Source organism: Python bivittatus, unplaced genomic scaffold (assembly GCF_059951505.1).
Source record: "Python bivittatus isolate LINGU-HERP-01145 unplaced genomic scaffold, Pbiv_v1 ctg000120_np1212, whole genome shotgun sequence".
NCBI classification, from domain to species: Eukaryota; Metazoa; Chordata; class Lepidosauria; order Squamata; family Pythonidae; genus Python; species Python bivittatus.
The window spans coordinates 4,702,966-4,721,059 of NW_028277037.1; the positions used below are offsets into that span (position 1 = coordinate 4,702,966).

General features: G+C 40.4%; 1 protein-coding gene across 2 annotated transcripts in view; it reads right to left on the bottom strand.

Moving 5' to 3' along the window:
• Positions 1-1,098: 1,098 nt before the first annotated feature.
• The window catches only part of LOC103050635 (phospholipase A and acyltransferase 4-like), a 64,842-nt gene continuing 47,846 nt past the window's right edge, over positions 1,099-18,094 (bottom strand). For both annotated transcript variants that reach the window (XM_025167607.2, XM_088134878.1), the window contains exons 2-5: positions 8,200-8,542; positions 6,717-6,861; positions 5,722-5,960; positions 1,099-1,300 (exon numbers count right to left, since the gene is read on the bottom strand). In XM_025167607.2, coding sequence (XP_025023375.1) covers positions 1,223-1,300; positions 5,722-5,960; positions 6,717-6,861; positions 8,200-8,223 — 486 coding nt within the window. In that variant the 5' untranslated portion in view covers positions 8,224-8,542 and the 3' untranslated portion in view covers positions 1,099-1,222. The remainder of the gene's footprint in view (positions 1,301-5,721; positions 5,961-6,716; positions 6,862-8,199; positions 8,543-18,094) is intronic.

Genomic DNA, 18,094 nt, shown 5'->3' on the forward strand with positions numbered 1-18,094 from the left:
TCTCAAGCATGTAAAGATCCTGATGAAGAAAATGTGTGTGATCTTTTAAAGTTCTGTAGCTCTGATACAGTTCCTCCTGTTTGTTGAAAAAGGAATAAGTAAAATTCAGGTTCTGCATATGTGCTAGAATCTCCTTGTCTATGACATTTAGTAAGCCCTCCAGCTATTGGGCTTTAAGTTCCATAATACCTTATCATTGTGCATGTTTGCTAGAGCTTAAGGAGTTACAATCCAATCATCTGAAAGGTTTTTGGATTGCTTACTCCTGGTTTAGGCTGTACTCCTCCAGGCTGGAGGTGGCTTACTGTTGCTTCTTCCAAGAATTCCTGGTGGACTCTTATCCATGTCCTAAGCAGATCTGACTCTTTAGGTTTTTAAGATAGCCAACTATATTTTAGCTAGCATGTTGTACCAGTCCAAGCTGTGTAGTTCAATGTATTGTGCAAACCATTGTGCAAATATTGACAATATCCATGTTATAGGAATATCAATGCTACCCAATCCCCAGCATTGATCCAAACACAATCCAAGGAACAAGGAATTTGGACAGATCATGAATGCTTGACACTGCATCAGAACTGGTCATCAGCCAGAACTAGCTCATTAATCAAAGCCTGAATGTTATGTCATACTAATCTGAAAAAATTATTTAACAAGTAGGAGCATATCGCCATTTTATACTGTTGCATTTGTAATTTAGGATTGAAGTTTACCAGGTCCTGTAGACCTAACAGTTCCAATAAAAGAGAACCCCAAGCTCAGAAAACCCCAAGGATTCCACCTAGCAGTTTAGCAGACATAACTCAGAACTTGAAAATGGACTGCATTTCTACAACATGGGAACACGGGCTGCTGTTAGGATGCTATAATGATGTGGAATGGGATTCTTCACTGCAGTCTTTCCTTCATCATCTATCTGTTCCTTAATCCTATTCCGCCACCCCAGTCCCAGCTGGGGGATTCTGGGAGTTGAAGTCCACATGTCTTAAAGTTGCCAAGTTTGAGAAACACTGACCTAAACAAAACTAAATCCTAAATTCCTTCCTATTTTGTCCAGGTTTTTATATGGTTTAAAAGCATACAAAATGTATGTACAAAAATTTTGAGCACGGTAGATTTTGTACATTCTGTTCATATTTTATTATATGAGTAAGAAAGATTTGATCCACAGTTGTGAGGCTAAAGGAGTCTGCCTCTGGAAGATTTAAAGACATCCACCACTTCAACCATCAATCTCAGATAGGTATCTTCTAATCTCCCTCTCGAAATCTGGATCTACAGTAAAGTTAAATCTTTCTGCCTTTTAAAAAAAAAAGAGAGAAATTGGTCAGACATTGGCCATGTTCACTCAACATGTTTAGTTCTAAACATTCAATGAGGACTAATTTTCAACCCCCCAATTCTAGTTAACAGCCATTTTGGTTACAAAATGTTGCTGATACTACTTTTTTATACTTTTGTCTTAAAAGGGGCTAATAAGGATCCAAGCTTCCTCCTGCACTTTGTGTGCTGTTTAACTCTTGAGAGCTAAAAATAGGCAGAAGAGTGGAAGCAGCCAACATTTGAAACAAGTGTTCAGTTGGGTTTCGGCTTGGCATGTCATCAGAATGCAGGCAACCCTGATTTAGTTTAGCTTAAGCAAACTTCACTGTAGTGTCGTGTGTGAATCAAATAGCTGTGACTCCCTTTTTGCCACTGCTGGCAGGAAATTTCCAGTCTTTGTATCTGGAGTTTGGAAATGAGAGGTGATGGAAGACAAGGTTATCTTAAGCCAACTTTTTTCAAACCTTGATTACAAACTGCAGTTAAGGATTCAGTTGACACTGTAGAGTCCCCCCCAAATTGGCTTGCATGACATACAAACCAGGCCATTGCATTACTTTGCAGTTTTCTGCTGCCAGACTTTCAAATGAGTTGGCAACCAGTAAGAGGTACAAATTCTTAATAAGGGAGCAGAGACTCAGAGCAACTTGGTGTCCTCAGGCAGTTTCTGTAGCCTGAGATGATGGGAGTTGCATCAGTACATTTGGAGGATACCACATTGGTGGAAGCCACTCAGAACAGCTAGGTGGAAAAGGAGGAGAACTTTGGAGTCCTTGCTGCTCTCTGAGCTTGGTTGTTTTCTTGCAAACATTTAATTAACTATATAACATCATTGGTGCTAGTGAGTGTGGGGTTATGGACCCAAAATACACAAGCCCGACATACCTCTCCAACCAATTGTATCATTACCAGGGACCCCAACATACAACATAGCAAAAGAACTGACAAAAAAGCTTGGACATCTCACAGAAAGGAGCAAATATTCTATCAACTTCCCACTACAGTGCCTCCAGAAAATCAAAGATGTACAAATAGATGAAGATGAAATTATAGTCCTACTTGATGTCACAGCACTCTTTACATCCATAAACCCAGAACCAGCAAAAGAATCCATGTCAGCAGTACTACACAACACACCTGACCTAACCAAATACACCAAGATCGAAATACCCAAAATCATGGACCTCATTAACCTCTGCCTCACTACCTGTCCAGTTTGATGGACAAATATACCAACAAATCAGAGGCACACCCATGGGATCACCATTCTCAGGAGTCATAGCAGAGATTGTAATGCAGCATCTAGAAACTATAGCACTTCCATGTATACAACCAAAAGTATGGATCCAGTATGTAGATGACACCTTTGTCATAAAAAAGGAACAACTAGAGAAGACACATGAAACCATCAACAACATCTTCAGAGGAATAAAATTCACAGGAGAAGAAGAAAACAACAACACACTACCCTTCCTGGATATCAACATTAGCAGGGGAAATGAGGGCAAATTAGAAACTCAAGTCTGTTGGAAAACAACCCACACTAGCCAAGTACTCCATTACCAAAGTAACAACCCAACCTCCCACAAGAGGAGCTGTGTAAGCACATTATTCAAATGAGCACAAACACACTGCAGCAACCTAGAATAGCAGAAAAAGGAAACAGACCACATATACAACAACTTCTAACAAAATGGATATCCACGCAACTTTATCAAAAAATGCCTGACCACTCAACCTACTACACACCCAACACAAGCTATGAAAAGGATAACACTGCATCAGAAACATCTCAGAAACAACCAACAGACTGTTACAACCACATGGCATCTCCATAGCACACAAACCAACTAAAGCCCTCCAAAACATCTTAAGCAAACCAAAAGACCAGTAGCCCAAGAAGAAAAAACAGGAGTCAACCACAACATACTGTGTAAGGACTGTAACAACCATTATTTAGACAGACAGGCAGAAGGCTAGCAGAGCGCATCCATGAAATCAACTAGCAGTCAGAAGACACGATGAAAACTCCTTAATCTCACAACACATGGACAGACTTAACCATAGTTTCAACTGGGAAACTGTCAGCATCTTAGACCAAGCTAAATCCAAAAATGTGAGGGAATTCCTGGAAGCTTGCTATTCAGACAAGGCAGCCATCAACAGGCACATAGAGATAAACAGCATCTACACACTATTCAAAAGAGACAATAAAAAGGAAAACAAAAGACCAGAATGTCTCCTCACCAGCAATCAACACTCAGATAAGCAGAGATTAACACCAAGATTAACACCAGACAAACAATCAAGCAGTAAACAATACCCTAATCAAGGAACTACCAAGAAAAAAACCTCACACCCCCACCAACGACAGGGCAAATTACTGAATATAAACAGAGAGCAAACCCCACTCCCTTCTAGCACTGAAGATGTTACCTGGCCAGGTAACAAAACATTTGCAAGAAAACAACCAAGCTCAGAGAACCCCAAGGGCTCCACAGTTCAACCCTAAGCTACATATATTCTCTTCTATTGGTATTGTTTTCTGCTTGATTATTTGTCTGGTATTAATCCATGCTAATTAGTTAATCAAGTAGAAAACAATACCTTAATCAACTACCAAGGAGACAATCAAGCAGACAAACAATCAAGCAGAGAACAATACCCTAATCAAAGAACTACCAAGGAGACAAGCAAGCAAGTAGATTGCAGGGCAAGCTACTGTATATAAACAGGGAGAAAACCCCACACTCACCAGCACTGATGATGTTACCTGGTCAGGTTATGAAACATCTGCAAGCAAACAACCAAGCTCGAGGAGCACCAACGACTCCACAGTTCAACCCTAAGCTACAGATATTCTCTTCTGTTGGAACGAGAACTTACAGGACATGGCTGTAAATCCAGGTAAGGATCACATTAAAAAGTTGTCCAGTTCAGCTGAACTCCTGATGACTTCATGGACATTGTGTCACGAGCCACAATTCAGAGTCTGGCTCTGAAGATGTTGCTCCAGCTGAGCCTGTGAAATGTCAGCCTCAGGAATCATTAAGCCATGATGCATCTGAGGTTGATCAGCCACAGGCATCTCCTGATCAGCTGGAGCAGTCAGATGACAAGGCACGACCCTCAAGCCCCAGATCCAGATGCACACAGAGGTGAGCAGAGTAGCATCAGTCAATGAGACTCCTTGCAAGGCAAAAGGTGAGGCCTGAATAATTGCAGCCAGCTGCCAGCAGAGAGATTTACGTAGCTTGCTTTGCCTTCACTCTCTGTTGGAAATAATCATTTGGAAATCTAGATTGTGTATCCTGTTCTTGAATTCCTGACTTCTGGACTAGCTGACTCCACAATTTGGCTTTGTGACTTTTGGTAATGTAACTAGGCTACTCTTTTATAAATGGTACTTTTTAGACAAATGTGCTTTGCTAAGTCTTTGATTTACAACCTGTGTTATCTGCTTCTGCTCTGCTGTTATCTGTCTGCTACCTTGAAACAGAACACGTCGCTTTGTTCTTAGTTGTTTTTTTCCCCCCCTGGGATTTTTTCAAAATCCCAGTTTAGTTTATGCACTCAGATTTTTCTCATGGTTTCCTATCCAAGCACTAACTAGATTGTCTCCTTAGGGTTTTTTTCTTATATTAATTATTTAATCAGCCAAAGTCTGATGGGCCATAGCTGGGTTCATGAATTCTGTAGGAAGCTATAAATAATCTAAAACAGAAGTAAAAGCTCCAAATGAAGCCTGCAACTCTGCTGCCTTATTCTTGTATTCCCTGAAAAAAAGCCAAATTGAAAAACTGATCTGAGGACTTGGGGTTGAAGGGCATTATTTTAGTACACAATTTTATATTCTATATATTCTATAGAGATATATAGAAGTTTCACATGATGTATAACTATACCTGTAAGAGTGCACTCTATTTTAAAGGGTTAACTTACTTTATAAAGAGCACACCATTCCCCTACCCCATCTCCCTTAGAAGCAATTAGCCAGATGCCTGTAGCCATAAATTAATTCCGTACCAGGCTGGTGTTAGGCTGGAGTCCGGAGAAAGAGGTTTGAAATTCCAAAGAAGAGATAAGAAGAAGAAAAAGTTAAACTTAGATTCAACTTTCAGGGACCACCTCAACCCCTCCTTAGACCATCCCCAAACCCCCATGTATGGATATAGGGGAATGTATCACCTGCATACATTTATGGATGTCTATAAAACTCTGATGTTTGCTTTGTGAGGTGTGATTCCTTCAACATTCCTTTCTAATGGGTGTTGATTGGAGTCACCCAGCTGTGTCTTGATCAATATACATCTGTTATTATAAAGAAGCCTCCTCTCAAGTCTCTTTATTTGGCTTTATTGGAACTTGGGAAATAAAAGGTGCCACACAGGGTCATACCTGTTCGGACAGAGCAACGTTGTATCTCAACAACGTGGTGAAGTGCTCACAGTTAGCACGAGCAATACTGTATTTAAAGACTTTGCCCACCATGTGCAGAGCTCTATCCACCACGTGGTTAGGATCCAAGGGAGGGTAATCTCGATCAAATTTGTTCCACACGGCATATTTCATTGCTCCTGGGACATCCATCATTTTTTCTCTGTAGACCTTAAATTTTGGTGGAAACAATTGAACAACTGAAAAGAGAGAAGATGAGATGTTTGGCTTCAGAAATGATTGTGTTTCCATCACTATCAGAGACACGAGTGTCATTCCAAACTAATTTTTGGAGCAGATCTCCCACGTAGAGTTGCTGCAATTGTAATTAATTTTTTCTAAACAAGAATAGATAATTTTGCTGCCTTGCACTTCATGTAAACTTTGTCAAATTTCATAAACAGCAAGTACCGATAAGTATGCTCTTTGGGTTATTACACTAAAAATACAGCTTGGCAACATGACATCCTCAGACACACATCCCAATTTTTTATTAAATTAAAAAAAAAATTAAATGGCCCAAATGCGCAAGACCATCAAATGTCACATTACCCTGTTCTTCTATGAGATCTCATGAAATCCAGGGTAAGCATGCTGATCTCTCACAGGATTGCCCCAATCGCAGGAGATTTTACAATCTCTGAATATTTCAGGACAGTTCATAATTTTTCCAATATTTGGAGGGGCCTCTAGCATTTGAAAATATTGCTCCTGATTTTTTCAGTATACAAAATAGAGATGCTGCAGTGGTTAAGGACTTAGAAGTGGTTAAGGACCTCAAAATGCAATGGGCATATTTGGGCCAATCACTTTTTTCTCAGGTGAACCTAACTTACAGGTTTGTTGTGATGGGCAGAAAAGGAGGGGAGAAAAGTCTCCCATGTCCCCACCTTGAGTTCCCAAGGAAAAAATAGGACATCTCTGCAGGAAATAGATAATAAATCCTTCTCTATTACCTGGCCATGCAAAATGCACAACTTCCCCATTTCCTACGTAGATACCCCAATGCTGGAATCCAAACATCTGGAACTGAATCATATCCCCAGGCTGTGGAGAGTCTTCATTCTGGAAGACATGTTCTACATCTTTTTGGATCCCAGTCTATGTTGAAATGCAAATAAATAGCCTGATCATCAAAAAGGAAAGGGCCTGAAATGAATTCCAATAACATATTCTGTCATCAATAAAAGTTTCAATGGCAGATACGGTACCTTGACTCTAATGAAGCATGTAAGAAATTCACTCATAGTTCAAATCCTACTTTATGCTAAAATATAATTTTGGTCTTGATTTAAGATTGTGTGGACAGAGGTGTGATAGCTTGTTCCTTAAACCTATGTTTCTCAACCTCCATGCTGGCTGGAGGATTCTGGGAGTTGAAGTCCACAATCTTAAAAGTGCTGAGGTTGAAAAACACTGCTGTAAACCATGATTCCCAAAACCAAATTGATATGTGAACTCAGTCTGTGACATGGTTTGTGTATCATATCGGCTGGGGTTTAGGTATTGCATTAAGCCCTGATTCATTTTAACCTTGAATAAGACACAACTAGCTTCGTTCACAGGACCCCAAGCCATAAATTGCAATTTATAAGTCAGAGTGGGTTGGCCATAACATCATGCTGTACCAAAATAAATCACTTGATGGCTCAGAATAAAGTGTAGCCTAAATTTTTCAGCCGTAATATGGCTGGTTAGTTTGAGCTTCGCACAATTCCAGGTGAAGTGGTACATAAACCATGATTTATGGTTTAGAGTGTGAGACAAACCATAGATTCCAAATTGGGTAAAATTAAAAAAGTTGTTTCTACTAGTGGTATGAATTCATTAATCTTTGAAGAAAAATAACTATTGCTGCTTCCTTCATCCAATTTAACAGTCACATTGTGGTTCACCCCATAGTTTAATCCAGTGCTGAACAACCCCCAAATCTTGAATGCAACTCCTGGGGGAAATTATTAAATGCATGGGAAGCAATCCTATTAACTGTATGTTATTAGTTTAATATTAATTACTTTTAAATAGGTTCAGCAGATAGCAGCACCAGACTAACACCTGCTTGGCTAGTACTTGGATGGGAGACCACTAGGAAAAGCCCAAAGCTGTAAACTAGAATGAAAAATCAAACACCCTGAAAAAAGGCAACACCAAACCCTTTCCATGATGCTGCCAAAAAACTCCACAGATATCTCCCCCAAATCACCAGAAGCTGGGTTTGTCCTGTAGGAGATGCTACCTTTCCTTCTTTTGGAATATGAATTAAATCAATTTTTACCTCTGGGGCACAATAAGGGGATCTCCAAATGCATCAAGGACCCTGGTCCTCATTTAATATGGCTGTACCTGGTTTCTGATTCCTGCAAAGTTACTGGTAACAGAACTTCCTTTGCTGCATAATCCGAAAAATTAAAACCTCTCTCCTATGAAGATTTTACTCACCAGCAACTTCCAACAGAATCCCATCTCTGGATTTTTTTTTTTCCTTCACAACTTTCCAGGCTTCTAAGCTTCTGTCAGGAATGTCTTTTCTTCTGTCTTGTTACACACCAAGAAAACAACCAATTTGGTTCACAGTTGCAGAACTTGTTTCACAGTTGCTTTGGGTCACAGACTCTTTAGTTACTTTTACAACAGGAAAAGCTTAGAGGAAAAGTCTAGGCCGGGAAATGTTTTCTAATACAACCCAGCCGAAAGCTTTCCAGAAAATCAGAAATACTGTAGATCGTAAAAATCACAGCTGATAGTTGATCTTTCAGTTCTGGCATTCACAGCTACGCTGCCTCTGAAAATAAAAGTTCAACTCAGGATCACACCTAGGAGCAACTGGTAGTTTTATCCTCCCTGAAGCTCCTCATTCCTTCTTAAAACTTACATGATTATCATCACAATCTGCTTGACCATGGCCAGGAGACCCCCAAAATACCAGCTGAAGAGGCTGTTCCACAACCTAAGCAGGTTGTGTTTTGAACCCACCCTTCCCCAGTCTGGGGTTTTCCAAATTGCATTGGATCTCCATCCCATATCCCTTAGCTCAGGATTCCTCAACCTTGGTGACTTGAAGATGTGTGGACTTCAACTTCCAGAATTCCCCAGCCAGCATGGCTGGCTCAGGAATTCTAGGAGTTGAAGTCCACACATCTTCAGGTTGCCAAGGTTGAGGAACCCTGCCTTAGCTCTTTAGTGGAGAGCATGTCAACTCCCTGAGGCTACCAGAATATCCCAGGACTAGCAACCAGAAGAGAATTTGGAATGTATGCCAGAAGCAGACAATAGCAAACCACTCCCATACAGTTGGCACAAAATGGCACATGTGTGCCAGAGCTGAGCTTGATTCAAAGAAGACTGGAAGTCCAGCTCTTCCGTTGAGTTAGATCTTGACTTCTGCCTGACTCTAACTTGTCTGATTTCGGTTCACAGTTGCTTCGCTGGATTTTCTTTCCCTGGCCTCTTTCAATTTACAGGTAGCTTCTGTCCTCAGTTTCAAAATCTGACAAAACCTGAAACACCCCACCCACCCCCATTTTGATTTTCAGGCAACAGGTCAGAACGGCAGGGCTCAGGTATTTGGAGGCTGAAAATACCTTTTAAACTTATCTGCTTCTCTGTCTCTGTCTTTACAGAATTGCCTGGCTCCGTTTTCTCTGCTGTTTTATTTAGCTGTTCTTTTTCCTGTGGTTCACGGCGGCCTTGGAGCACCCATTCAGGAAAGATGGCTTTTAAAATGTAGATCAGCAAACTGATCACAATATGATTGTGGGCGATCAGTGCTTATGATATCGGATGGACAGCAAGGCAGGAGGTTATCCTCTTTCATGCACATCCATAGATATATTTGTACACTGTGATCAGCTGTGGCTTCAACCATGATTTAATGCATAAACTACAATTGGCTGATTTGGCATTATCTGCTAAGCTAGTGTCGTCCAAACTTGGCCACTTTAAGATGAGTGGACTTCAACTCCCAGAATTCCCAGCCAGCTATGCTGGCTGGGGAATTCTGGGAGTTGAAGTCCACTCATCTTAAAGTGGCCAAGTTTGGACGACACTGTGCTAAGCCATAAACCATAATTTACAAAACATAATAGATGGGTTTACTATTTGAAGGCAAAGTCAAATAAGCCACATTATGGCTTAGCATAGAGTGGGAACCGGCCTCCATGCTCAGCATGATGGCTAGGGAATTCTGGGAGTTGAAGTCCACGCATCTTAAAGTTACCAAGTTTGAAAAACACTTATCTAGTCCAAGTAAACTTCATAAGAGTCCCTGTGAAATTAACGGGACTTAATTCTAAGTTGTTTCCAGGTGTTTGTGTGTGGCAGGGGGGAGGGGAAATCACAAAAGTCAAGATGGTGGCTGCGACTGTGCAGTTGAAGCCCTGCCCCTTTTGCACGTGCACCACCTTGACTTTTTTGACCCTACTTCTAGCAGATGTGCCAAGATACCCATACAGAAACTTATTCTTCACAGCCTGTGGGCCTTTCCACCTTTCCAAGTTCCAGTGCTCCCCACCCATCAACCGAAAACTCTACCAGCATGAAATGTGATGTCTTAAGCAACAGTTCCTATTCTACCACTATTGCCTCTGTCCTCCCTCCAAGGAAATGGGTGACAAAGCCTAACCATTGTTATACCCTTTGGATGGTGTCAGAATAAGCAGGAAAGGACCACTTTGAACCAGTTAAGCAAAGGCCATCTCCTACATGAGCTGGGGATAAGGGAAAGACGGTGTCGTGGGTCGCAACTGAAAAAGAGAGGTGGCAAGGCTCGTTGGTGTCCAAGTGGGGGCACGTTTCTGGTGCACAGCTCTCTCTTTACATGCACAGCATTGCCTCTAATCTTCACGTAATACTGTGTAAAGAGGAAATCTCTGGAGCTGCAAAGGATGGCACATGAAAACACAACTGCAACAGAAAGAGCAGAATAGGAGGCAGGTAAGTAGTAAGAGTGTATACTTTTTTTAATGGTGGCTTATCTGTTTAATCAGTGATGTCATCAAAGTAAACAAACCCCACCAGCTCATGACCCTAACCGGAAATGATGTGCATAACCCCCCTCCCACCAGAAGTGACATGCATAGCCCTCTTCCCCCCGGATATGATGTGCATAGCCTACTTCCCCCATGTGATGCAGAACTCACAAGGTCATAACCCTAACCAGATATGGCAGGTTGAACCCATCAAGCAAAGTGTGACAGTCGACCCCAGGGCGCGGGATTAGGTAAATCCCAACTTAATTCTAAGTGCATTCAAACCAAAGTGGATAATTAACAGAACCCTAGGGTGGGTTATATTTAGGAAACAAACCCTATTTTATGCACTGTGAAATAAATAATAGCCTAATGATGCTTTTAATTTTTGTGGAGTTTTAAAAACCAGCACCTTGAATGTAGGAAAAGGAGTTCCTAAAATGCAGCCACAGCCTGCATTTGACCCTCTCTTTTCTAAAAAAAGGGGTTTTATTTCTAGGCAGTTTTAAAATCATTCCCTCAAACACAGGAAAAAAGCACTTTTTAAAAATTACAGCCAGCTTTTACCGCATATAAAAATCTAAACACACACATTTTGCAAATTGTAGGTTGAAAGACACATGCACGAGTAAACATTTTGAAGCATCGCCTTCAATGTATTCCATCCCCTACAGCAAAGCCAGGAAATATTAACAGGAATTAAATATTCACATGCAGCAATCAACCAAACAGCAAGTATCCAGCCATGATACTTATTATGGATACGTGTCAGAGCCATGATTCTGAGCATGCGTGTTTGTGACAGCTATGAAAAAAAAAAAGGATTGGGCAGTGTTTAGTCATGTCTGGGCAGAACCTGCACATATCCAGACATGCCCAGACCATGTGATTCTGTGGTCAGGTGCACTGGTCAACAACATAACAGCTACAGGCCTGTGCTGTTGCTGCTGTGAAGTTCAACGGTTTAAACTCCTGCGTCCTTTTGAAAAATAAAAGGCCTGTATTTTGAAGATGGCAAATACTGATGGCAATCTGTCTGATGTGAAATTGACCCCCAAACTGCCCAAGTGTACATGTAGAATAAGAAAAAGATCTGAGCTTTGTAGAGTCATTGAGGACGAACTTACAATGCCTTGTTATTGCTGGTTCTGCAAAACATCAAACGGTAAGTAAAAATAAATAGTAGCTTGATTAGTTGAAACCATCAGTCTAATTCTGCCTTATTTCCTGTTATAGAAATGATGGTGTCTCAAGATGCTAGCATGGCACAGATTTTGAAAGCATGTATCGTAAAAATCCTGCATTATTGTTTAATGGGGTGTCTACAAGAAGATGAAGTGCAAGTGGACGGATCCAGCAAAGTAGAGCTTATTAAAAGCTTATGCTGCAGGCTTTCCAAACCCGAGGCCCTCTGGATCGTCATAAGCATTTCCAACAAACTGGATAAATTATATTTCATGCGAGATATCCTTGGTGAATTCAGGGCATTCATACACTGTATCGAGAAGAACCATAATCCACTTTCAGTAATGTCAGACATTCAGGGTGAATTGCCAGTATCTCTGAAGAGGATCATTTGTTAGAATGTAACAGAAATTAATTGCAAGGAATTGTTAATATTCACCCAGTGACTTTTAAAATAAAATATGTATTTACAGTCATGCGGAATTTGTTTTATTTATTTTGCTAACCCTGTTTAACCATGTCAGATGGTAAACACAGAGATACAATTTAATTAAAGCATGTGTGATATTATTCAAACTGGGCTTCCTGGTAGAGGGAACTGGCTGGTTTTGCAAACGGTGTTAAGAATTCAGTGCCTCTGATGTGATTAGTTTGTGACATCAACATGTATAAAGTAGGGCGCATACAGTATGTGACTGCTGTGGTGTGTGGCTTTCTGACTTATCCATACTACCTGCACCATTTGCTAGCTAAGAAGACTCTTTTCAGAATGGATGCTGCTAATGTAAGTCATTTTATGGCTAATTTTTGAAATGCAGTCCCTCACAGATGCAAAATAATATTTATAACTTTCTTGTTTGTTGATTTCTTTCATTAGAATGAAGTGTCAGACTCACAATGTCTGAAAGCCTATGAAGGTATTTTTTCCTTTCACACATACAACATCACTAGACTCTTGTAAACACTTCTGCAGCAATTCTGACCCCCTGTGTCTTTTCTTTTCTTTCAGAATGGGAGGATGACCTGCTCTTTGCAACCTTTCCAATGCCCACAGATTCACAATGGGCTCAACAGATTATGGAATACATAGAAGGTAAAATATCTACAGTGTTTTATCCAAATACAAGTAGGTTTCAGAAAACTATGATGTTTTGTTGTATTATTATGAACGTTGCTGGAGTTCTGTTGTTTCTGTTGTTTTATCCAGAGCCGGCCTGCAAAAAAAACAAAAGGGTATGGTGGAGGATTTCCTACAGGTTTCCCTGACAGTATTACCAGTACAGAACGGCCTATGCCAGAAACAAAACCAGCAGAGGAGATAAACTATTCTATGCAACAGACAGAGGGCCCAAACTCAATAAATACCCAGAATCCAGAGGGAGTGTTTTTGGAGAGGATACAGACATTGCAGAGACATATCCGCAATTAGAATGCAATGGAATACTATCAGCGCTACAGATACGTAAACCTTGATCATATTCATTCACTCACACATGCTATAGATGTTATTCATAATGAGATACAGAATCTTTTGAACAATGTTTTTAGGGAGATAAGTCCCAATGATTTTGTTCAGCTCCGATTGGATGCAGAGGATGTAAGCCACCCTTTCTTTTCTGTTAGGAGACATAGGAATGATTTAAATGCTGATGAATGTTCCTGAACCATGTTGAAAGCATGCTACAGAGCAATATTGATGTGTTGTGGGGAGGTGATTTACAATTAGTGGTCACCATTGTGAAGAACAGAGAGGGGGTGGATTTAGGAAGTTAAGCACAGTGCTATTCACCAAGGTCCTGGAGAAAAAAAGATGCCATCTGATTGATTTCAGTGTGGAGGGGGAATTTCTGTGTTTTACAGGCTGTCTATTGTATTTGTTAGACAGCGGGTCATTTACAAAGCAAGAAATCATTACGAGAGCCAGAGATCTCCTCTGGGAAACACCCAGAGACTGGATATTTCCACAGAAAACAGGGTTGAGTTTTCACAGGTACACATCCTTGAAGAGTATCTAGGTATAACCATAAAGATTTTATTTTATAAGCAAGGAGGGTGGTGATGTTTTGACACAGGCAGACCTGTGGAAGAACAGGCTGTGGAGAAAGAATTGCAGGCACCTATGCTGCTTCCCTCCCCTCCTATTTGAGCCTTTTCCCCTGAGTCAGCACAGCAGAGGTGCCAATAAAGCTGTAAACTCAGAACAGGTGGGGTAGGAGAACAGGGGAGACACTGGTTTTGGAGCAGCAGCCACTGCCAAATGAAAGCAGGTGTTGAAGGTCCGAATGAGAGGAAAGGACATATCGTAGCCAACCAAAACAAAGCACAATGAAAAACAGTGCAAGCTATCTACAAGCTAGCCATTAAAAGAAAGAAAAGAAGAAATCCCAGAGGAAGAGAGAGAAAGACTCAGGTCTGTAAGAGCACAACACTGTTGCATACTAATTATAGTAGTAGTAAAAGAGCAACAGAAATAGTATACTAGTAACAGTAGTGGTAGAATATAGCTTGGTAGTAGAAGTAATAGTATAGTGTATAGTAATAGCAATAGCAGTATAGTATAGTACTGTATAGAGAAAATTGTTTAGTAAATAGAGTGTAGGATCTTTATGCTGATTTAGGGATAAAAGGGGTGCGTACCAGTCCTTATCATCCCCAGGCAGATGGCCTAACTGAGAGGATGAACTAGACCTGAAAGGCTGTGCTTAGAAAACATGCAGGTCAAGACCCAAAACATTGGGATACCTGGCTACCATTTCTATTACTTGCAAATAGAGAAATCCCATGGGTATCCACGGGATTTAGCCCCTTTGAGTTACTCTATGGGAGGCAACCTCTAGGGGTTTGGGACATTATTAAGGAAGGCTGGCGTGATAATTTAGAAGGTCCTAAGAACTTAATAGAATATATATAAATTCAGAGAAACAAGTTAAAGGCACTAGGACACATTGTCCAGGAACATTTAGAAACAGCCAGGGAAGAACAGAAGAGACAATATGATAAGGAATTAAAGTTAAAGCAGTTCAATGCAGGAGACCAAGTATTATCGTTATTGCCTAGTAAGGAAAATAAATTACAGGTTAAATGGCAGGGTCCCTACATAGTAAGAAGAAGAACTGGGCTGGTGAATTATGAAATTGAACTGGATGACAGAAAAGAAAATCTACCATGCTAACCCCCTAAGGAGATGGCATGATAGAACTGAACTTATACTTGTACTAAAAGGGAAAAAGAAACAGAACAGAATTGTTGGACCAAGCTTGGGATATGATACTGCAACCATCACCTGAAAAAGTGCATATTAATTATGACCTATCAGAAAGTCAAAAGAAAGACTTGGAATACCAATACCATATACTTTAATGGCCAAGTATAAAACATACACAAGGAATTTATCTTTTTTTGCTCTTATCCAAACGCACCGTTGATTTTGCTGTTATCACCAAAGATAAATTCCTTGTGTATGTTTTATACTTGGCCATTAAAGTATTGGTATTGGTATTGGAAAGACAGACATTACAGGACTTTAAAGACATGTTCAGAACACAACCAGGATTAATGGATTTAGTGGAACATAGGATGGAAATGAGGAAACTCAACCCATTTGACAGCATCCCTACAGAATTCCAGAATGTCTAAAAGGAGACATTTTGAGTCTGTGTAAATCAGAACTGGATACTGGGGGGGGGGGGGGAGGAAGAAGAACCCATGACAAGAAAAACTGATGTTTGAATGGTTACACAAAAAACATTACTGTGGAATCAAAAACATCAAGGGCTACTGTGCTGGGTTAAAGAAGAGTACCTCGAGGGTCTGGGTTATGCTGTGCACAGCATCTGGGAACACGAATGGAATGCCATGCTGGAGACTGACACAACTTTGAAGTGGTTTCTAGTTGAGAATAAGCTCCCAACTCCTTTGAATCCACAAGATGCATTTTTTGGTGGTAGAACAAATCCTACATGCCTGTACTACAAACCAAAACCCAGGGAGCAAATCTTATATTATGATTTCACCAGTTTGTACCCCTTCATGAACAAGAACAAGGAGTACCCAACTGGCCATCCGCAAATCCTCTATCAAAACTTTGGGGACATAAAACAGTATTTTGGGCTTGCTAAAATTAAAGTGTACCCATCTAGGAACCTTTACTTCCCAGTCCTACCCCATCAATCAGGAGGGGTAAATTAATGTTTAGTCTGTGTGCAACCTTCACAGAAAAACAACAGGTCGCTCTATGTAAACACAGCAATGAAGAAAGAGCCCTGACCGGAACATACTGTACTGTTGAATTGAATGTATGTACAGTAGCTTTAGAAAAAGGTTACAGTTTTGCAGAAATCTATGAGATCTTGCATTTTGAAAGACAGACATGTCACTTTCAGGTTATATTAACACTCATCTCAGACAAAAGCAGGAGGCCAATGGTTACCCTGATTGATGCAAAACATAACTGGATAAAGATCAATATATTCAGGATTATGAAACAATAGAAGGAATCCACTTATGACATGAGCATGTTGAAGTAAACCCTGCTAAAAGGCAGATTGCCAAGCTCTTTTTAAATTCACTGTGGGGTACATTTGGGCAGTGTACCAACCACCTGACTACATCTGTGGTGACAAACTCTGAGGAATTATTCAAATATCTTTTTGTGCCCTATTATGAAGTTTCCTCCTATGAGTTTGTTGATACAGAGGCAGCAGTTGTGACATGGAAAACAGCTAAACACCCTCCAACCAAATCCACATATACTAACACATTCATTGCCAGTTTTACAACAGGATTGTAGGCTGTGAAGCTGAAAAACATCCCAGAAGAAAACAATAGCGAACCACTTCTCTACCGGAACAAAAAAACCCTCAACAACCATGTTTGATGCCTCCAAGAAGTCACCAGGAATTTAATTCCCCTTGAAGGAAACTTTGCCACTTTAAGCCAAATTAGAAGATAGATTACTCTGTGTATATGTGACCTTGGGGATACCATGAGCCAATTAGAGGAGTATTGTAGAATTCTTTGGGCCAGAAGGTTTGAAAAGCAAATGAGTAGGAAGCCCAGGGTCTCCCAGGAAGGACAGGAGAAAAGATACCTGAACTCCAGGTTGCACATAGGTTAGGGGAAGTAGAGGTGCTAGCCTGGGAAGACCATGGCACCAAGGACATCATTTTGGGTAGCTGCTGGTTTCCACCAATGTCTTGCTCCTGCCCTGCATGTTTGTAACCTGGAGTAGCTGCCAACTCTAACAATGGTTTTGAGTGAATGGAGACAGTTAAACCTAGGGATTCCTGCAGGGGTATCCACAGGGCATGGTCAAAAACTTCAAGATCACAGTCCTGACAGTACAACTGAAACTCCGCCTATTTTTTATGTATGTCACAAAGAAAAATAGGCAAAGTTTCCAAACCTGCCTGATTCCCTGCCCCAACATTTTCTTTCTTGCAAGAAAAGTTTTTAATAGAAATTGTTGAAGACTTGGGTTTTTCTTTTGATTGTAAGGTCTTTTTCTGATGTTATGGTTTGTTTTGATTAAAGTGTATGTATAATTTTGTGTTTTCCAATAGATCTATTTTATTTGGCCCTTTTTCTCTGAATATAATAAGTGATGACAAGGAGGAAACAAGAGCAATAAACATTTTTTTTCCTGCTACTCTAAGCTGTATTACAGGAATTGTAAATGCTAATCTCTTGCTGGATCTTTGTCAGTTCTACGGAAATTTATAATGTAATCAAAAAGAGCTGAACATTTCTACATGATTTAGCTGTATCCATTGTTTAATAATCCTGTTATTAATTAGCCAGATTAAAGGTCGCAGCCTAGTCGTTTTGTAATTCAGTGTCAACCCTTCGAGGTAGTCCAGACAAGAAGCGCAAACCATGAGTACTAACACTACCTTTATTGTAAGGTTACAGTAACAGAATCTTGCAAGTATGAGAGCATTTCTCTCCTGCTTTACTTTTACCTTCCAGAAAACTAGGGAGGGTCCCTTCTGAGACCCTTCCCATGCCTCTTTTCCTTTTGCATGATAGTTGTCTTGGCTGCGGCTCTTTCTTCTGTCTCCCAAGGTCATTCCCATATCCCACTACATCCAGAACTAAATTGAGCCCATCCTCCTTGAGAATGATAAGGGCATACAAAAAACACTTAATTTTAGTTCATTTTAAAATTCAAAATAAATTACATT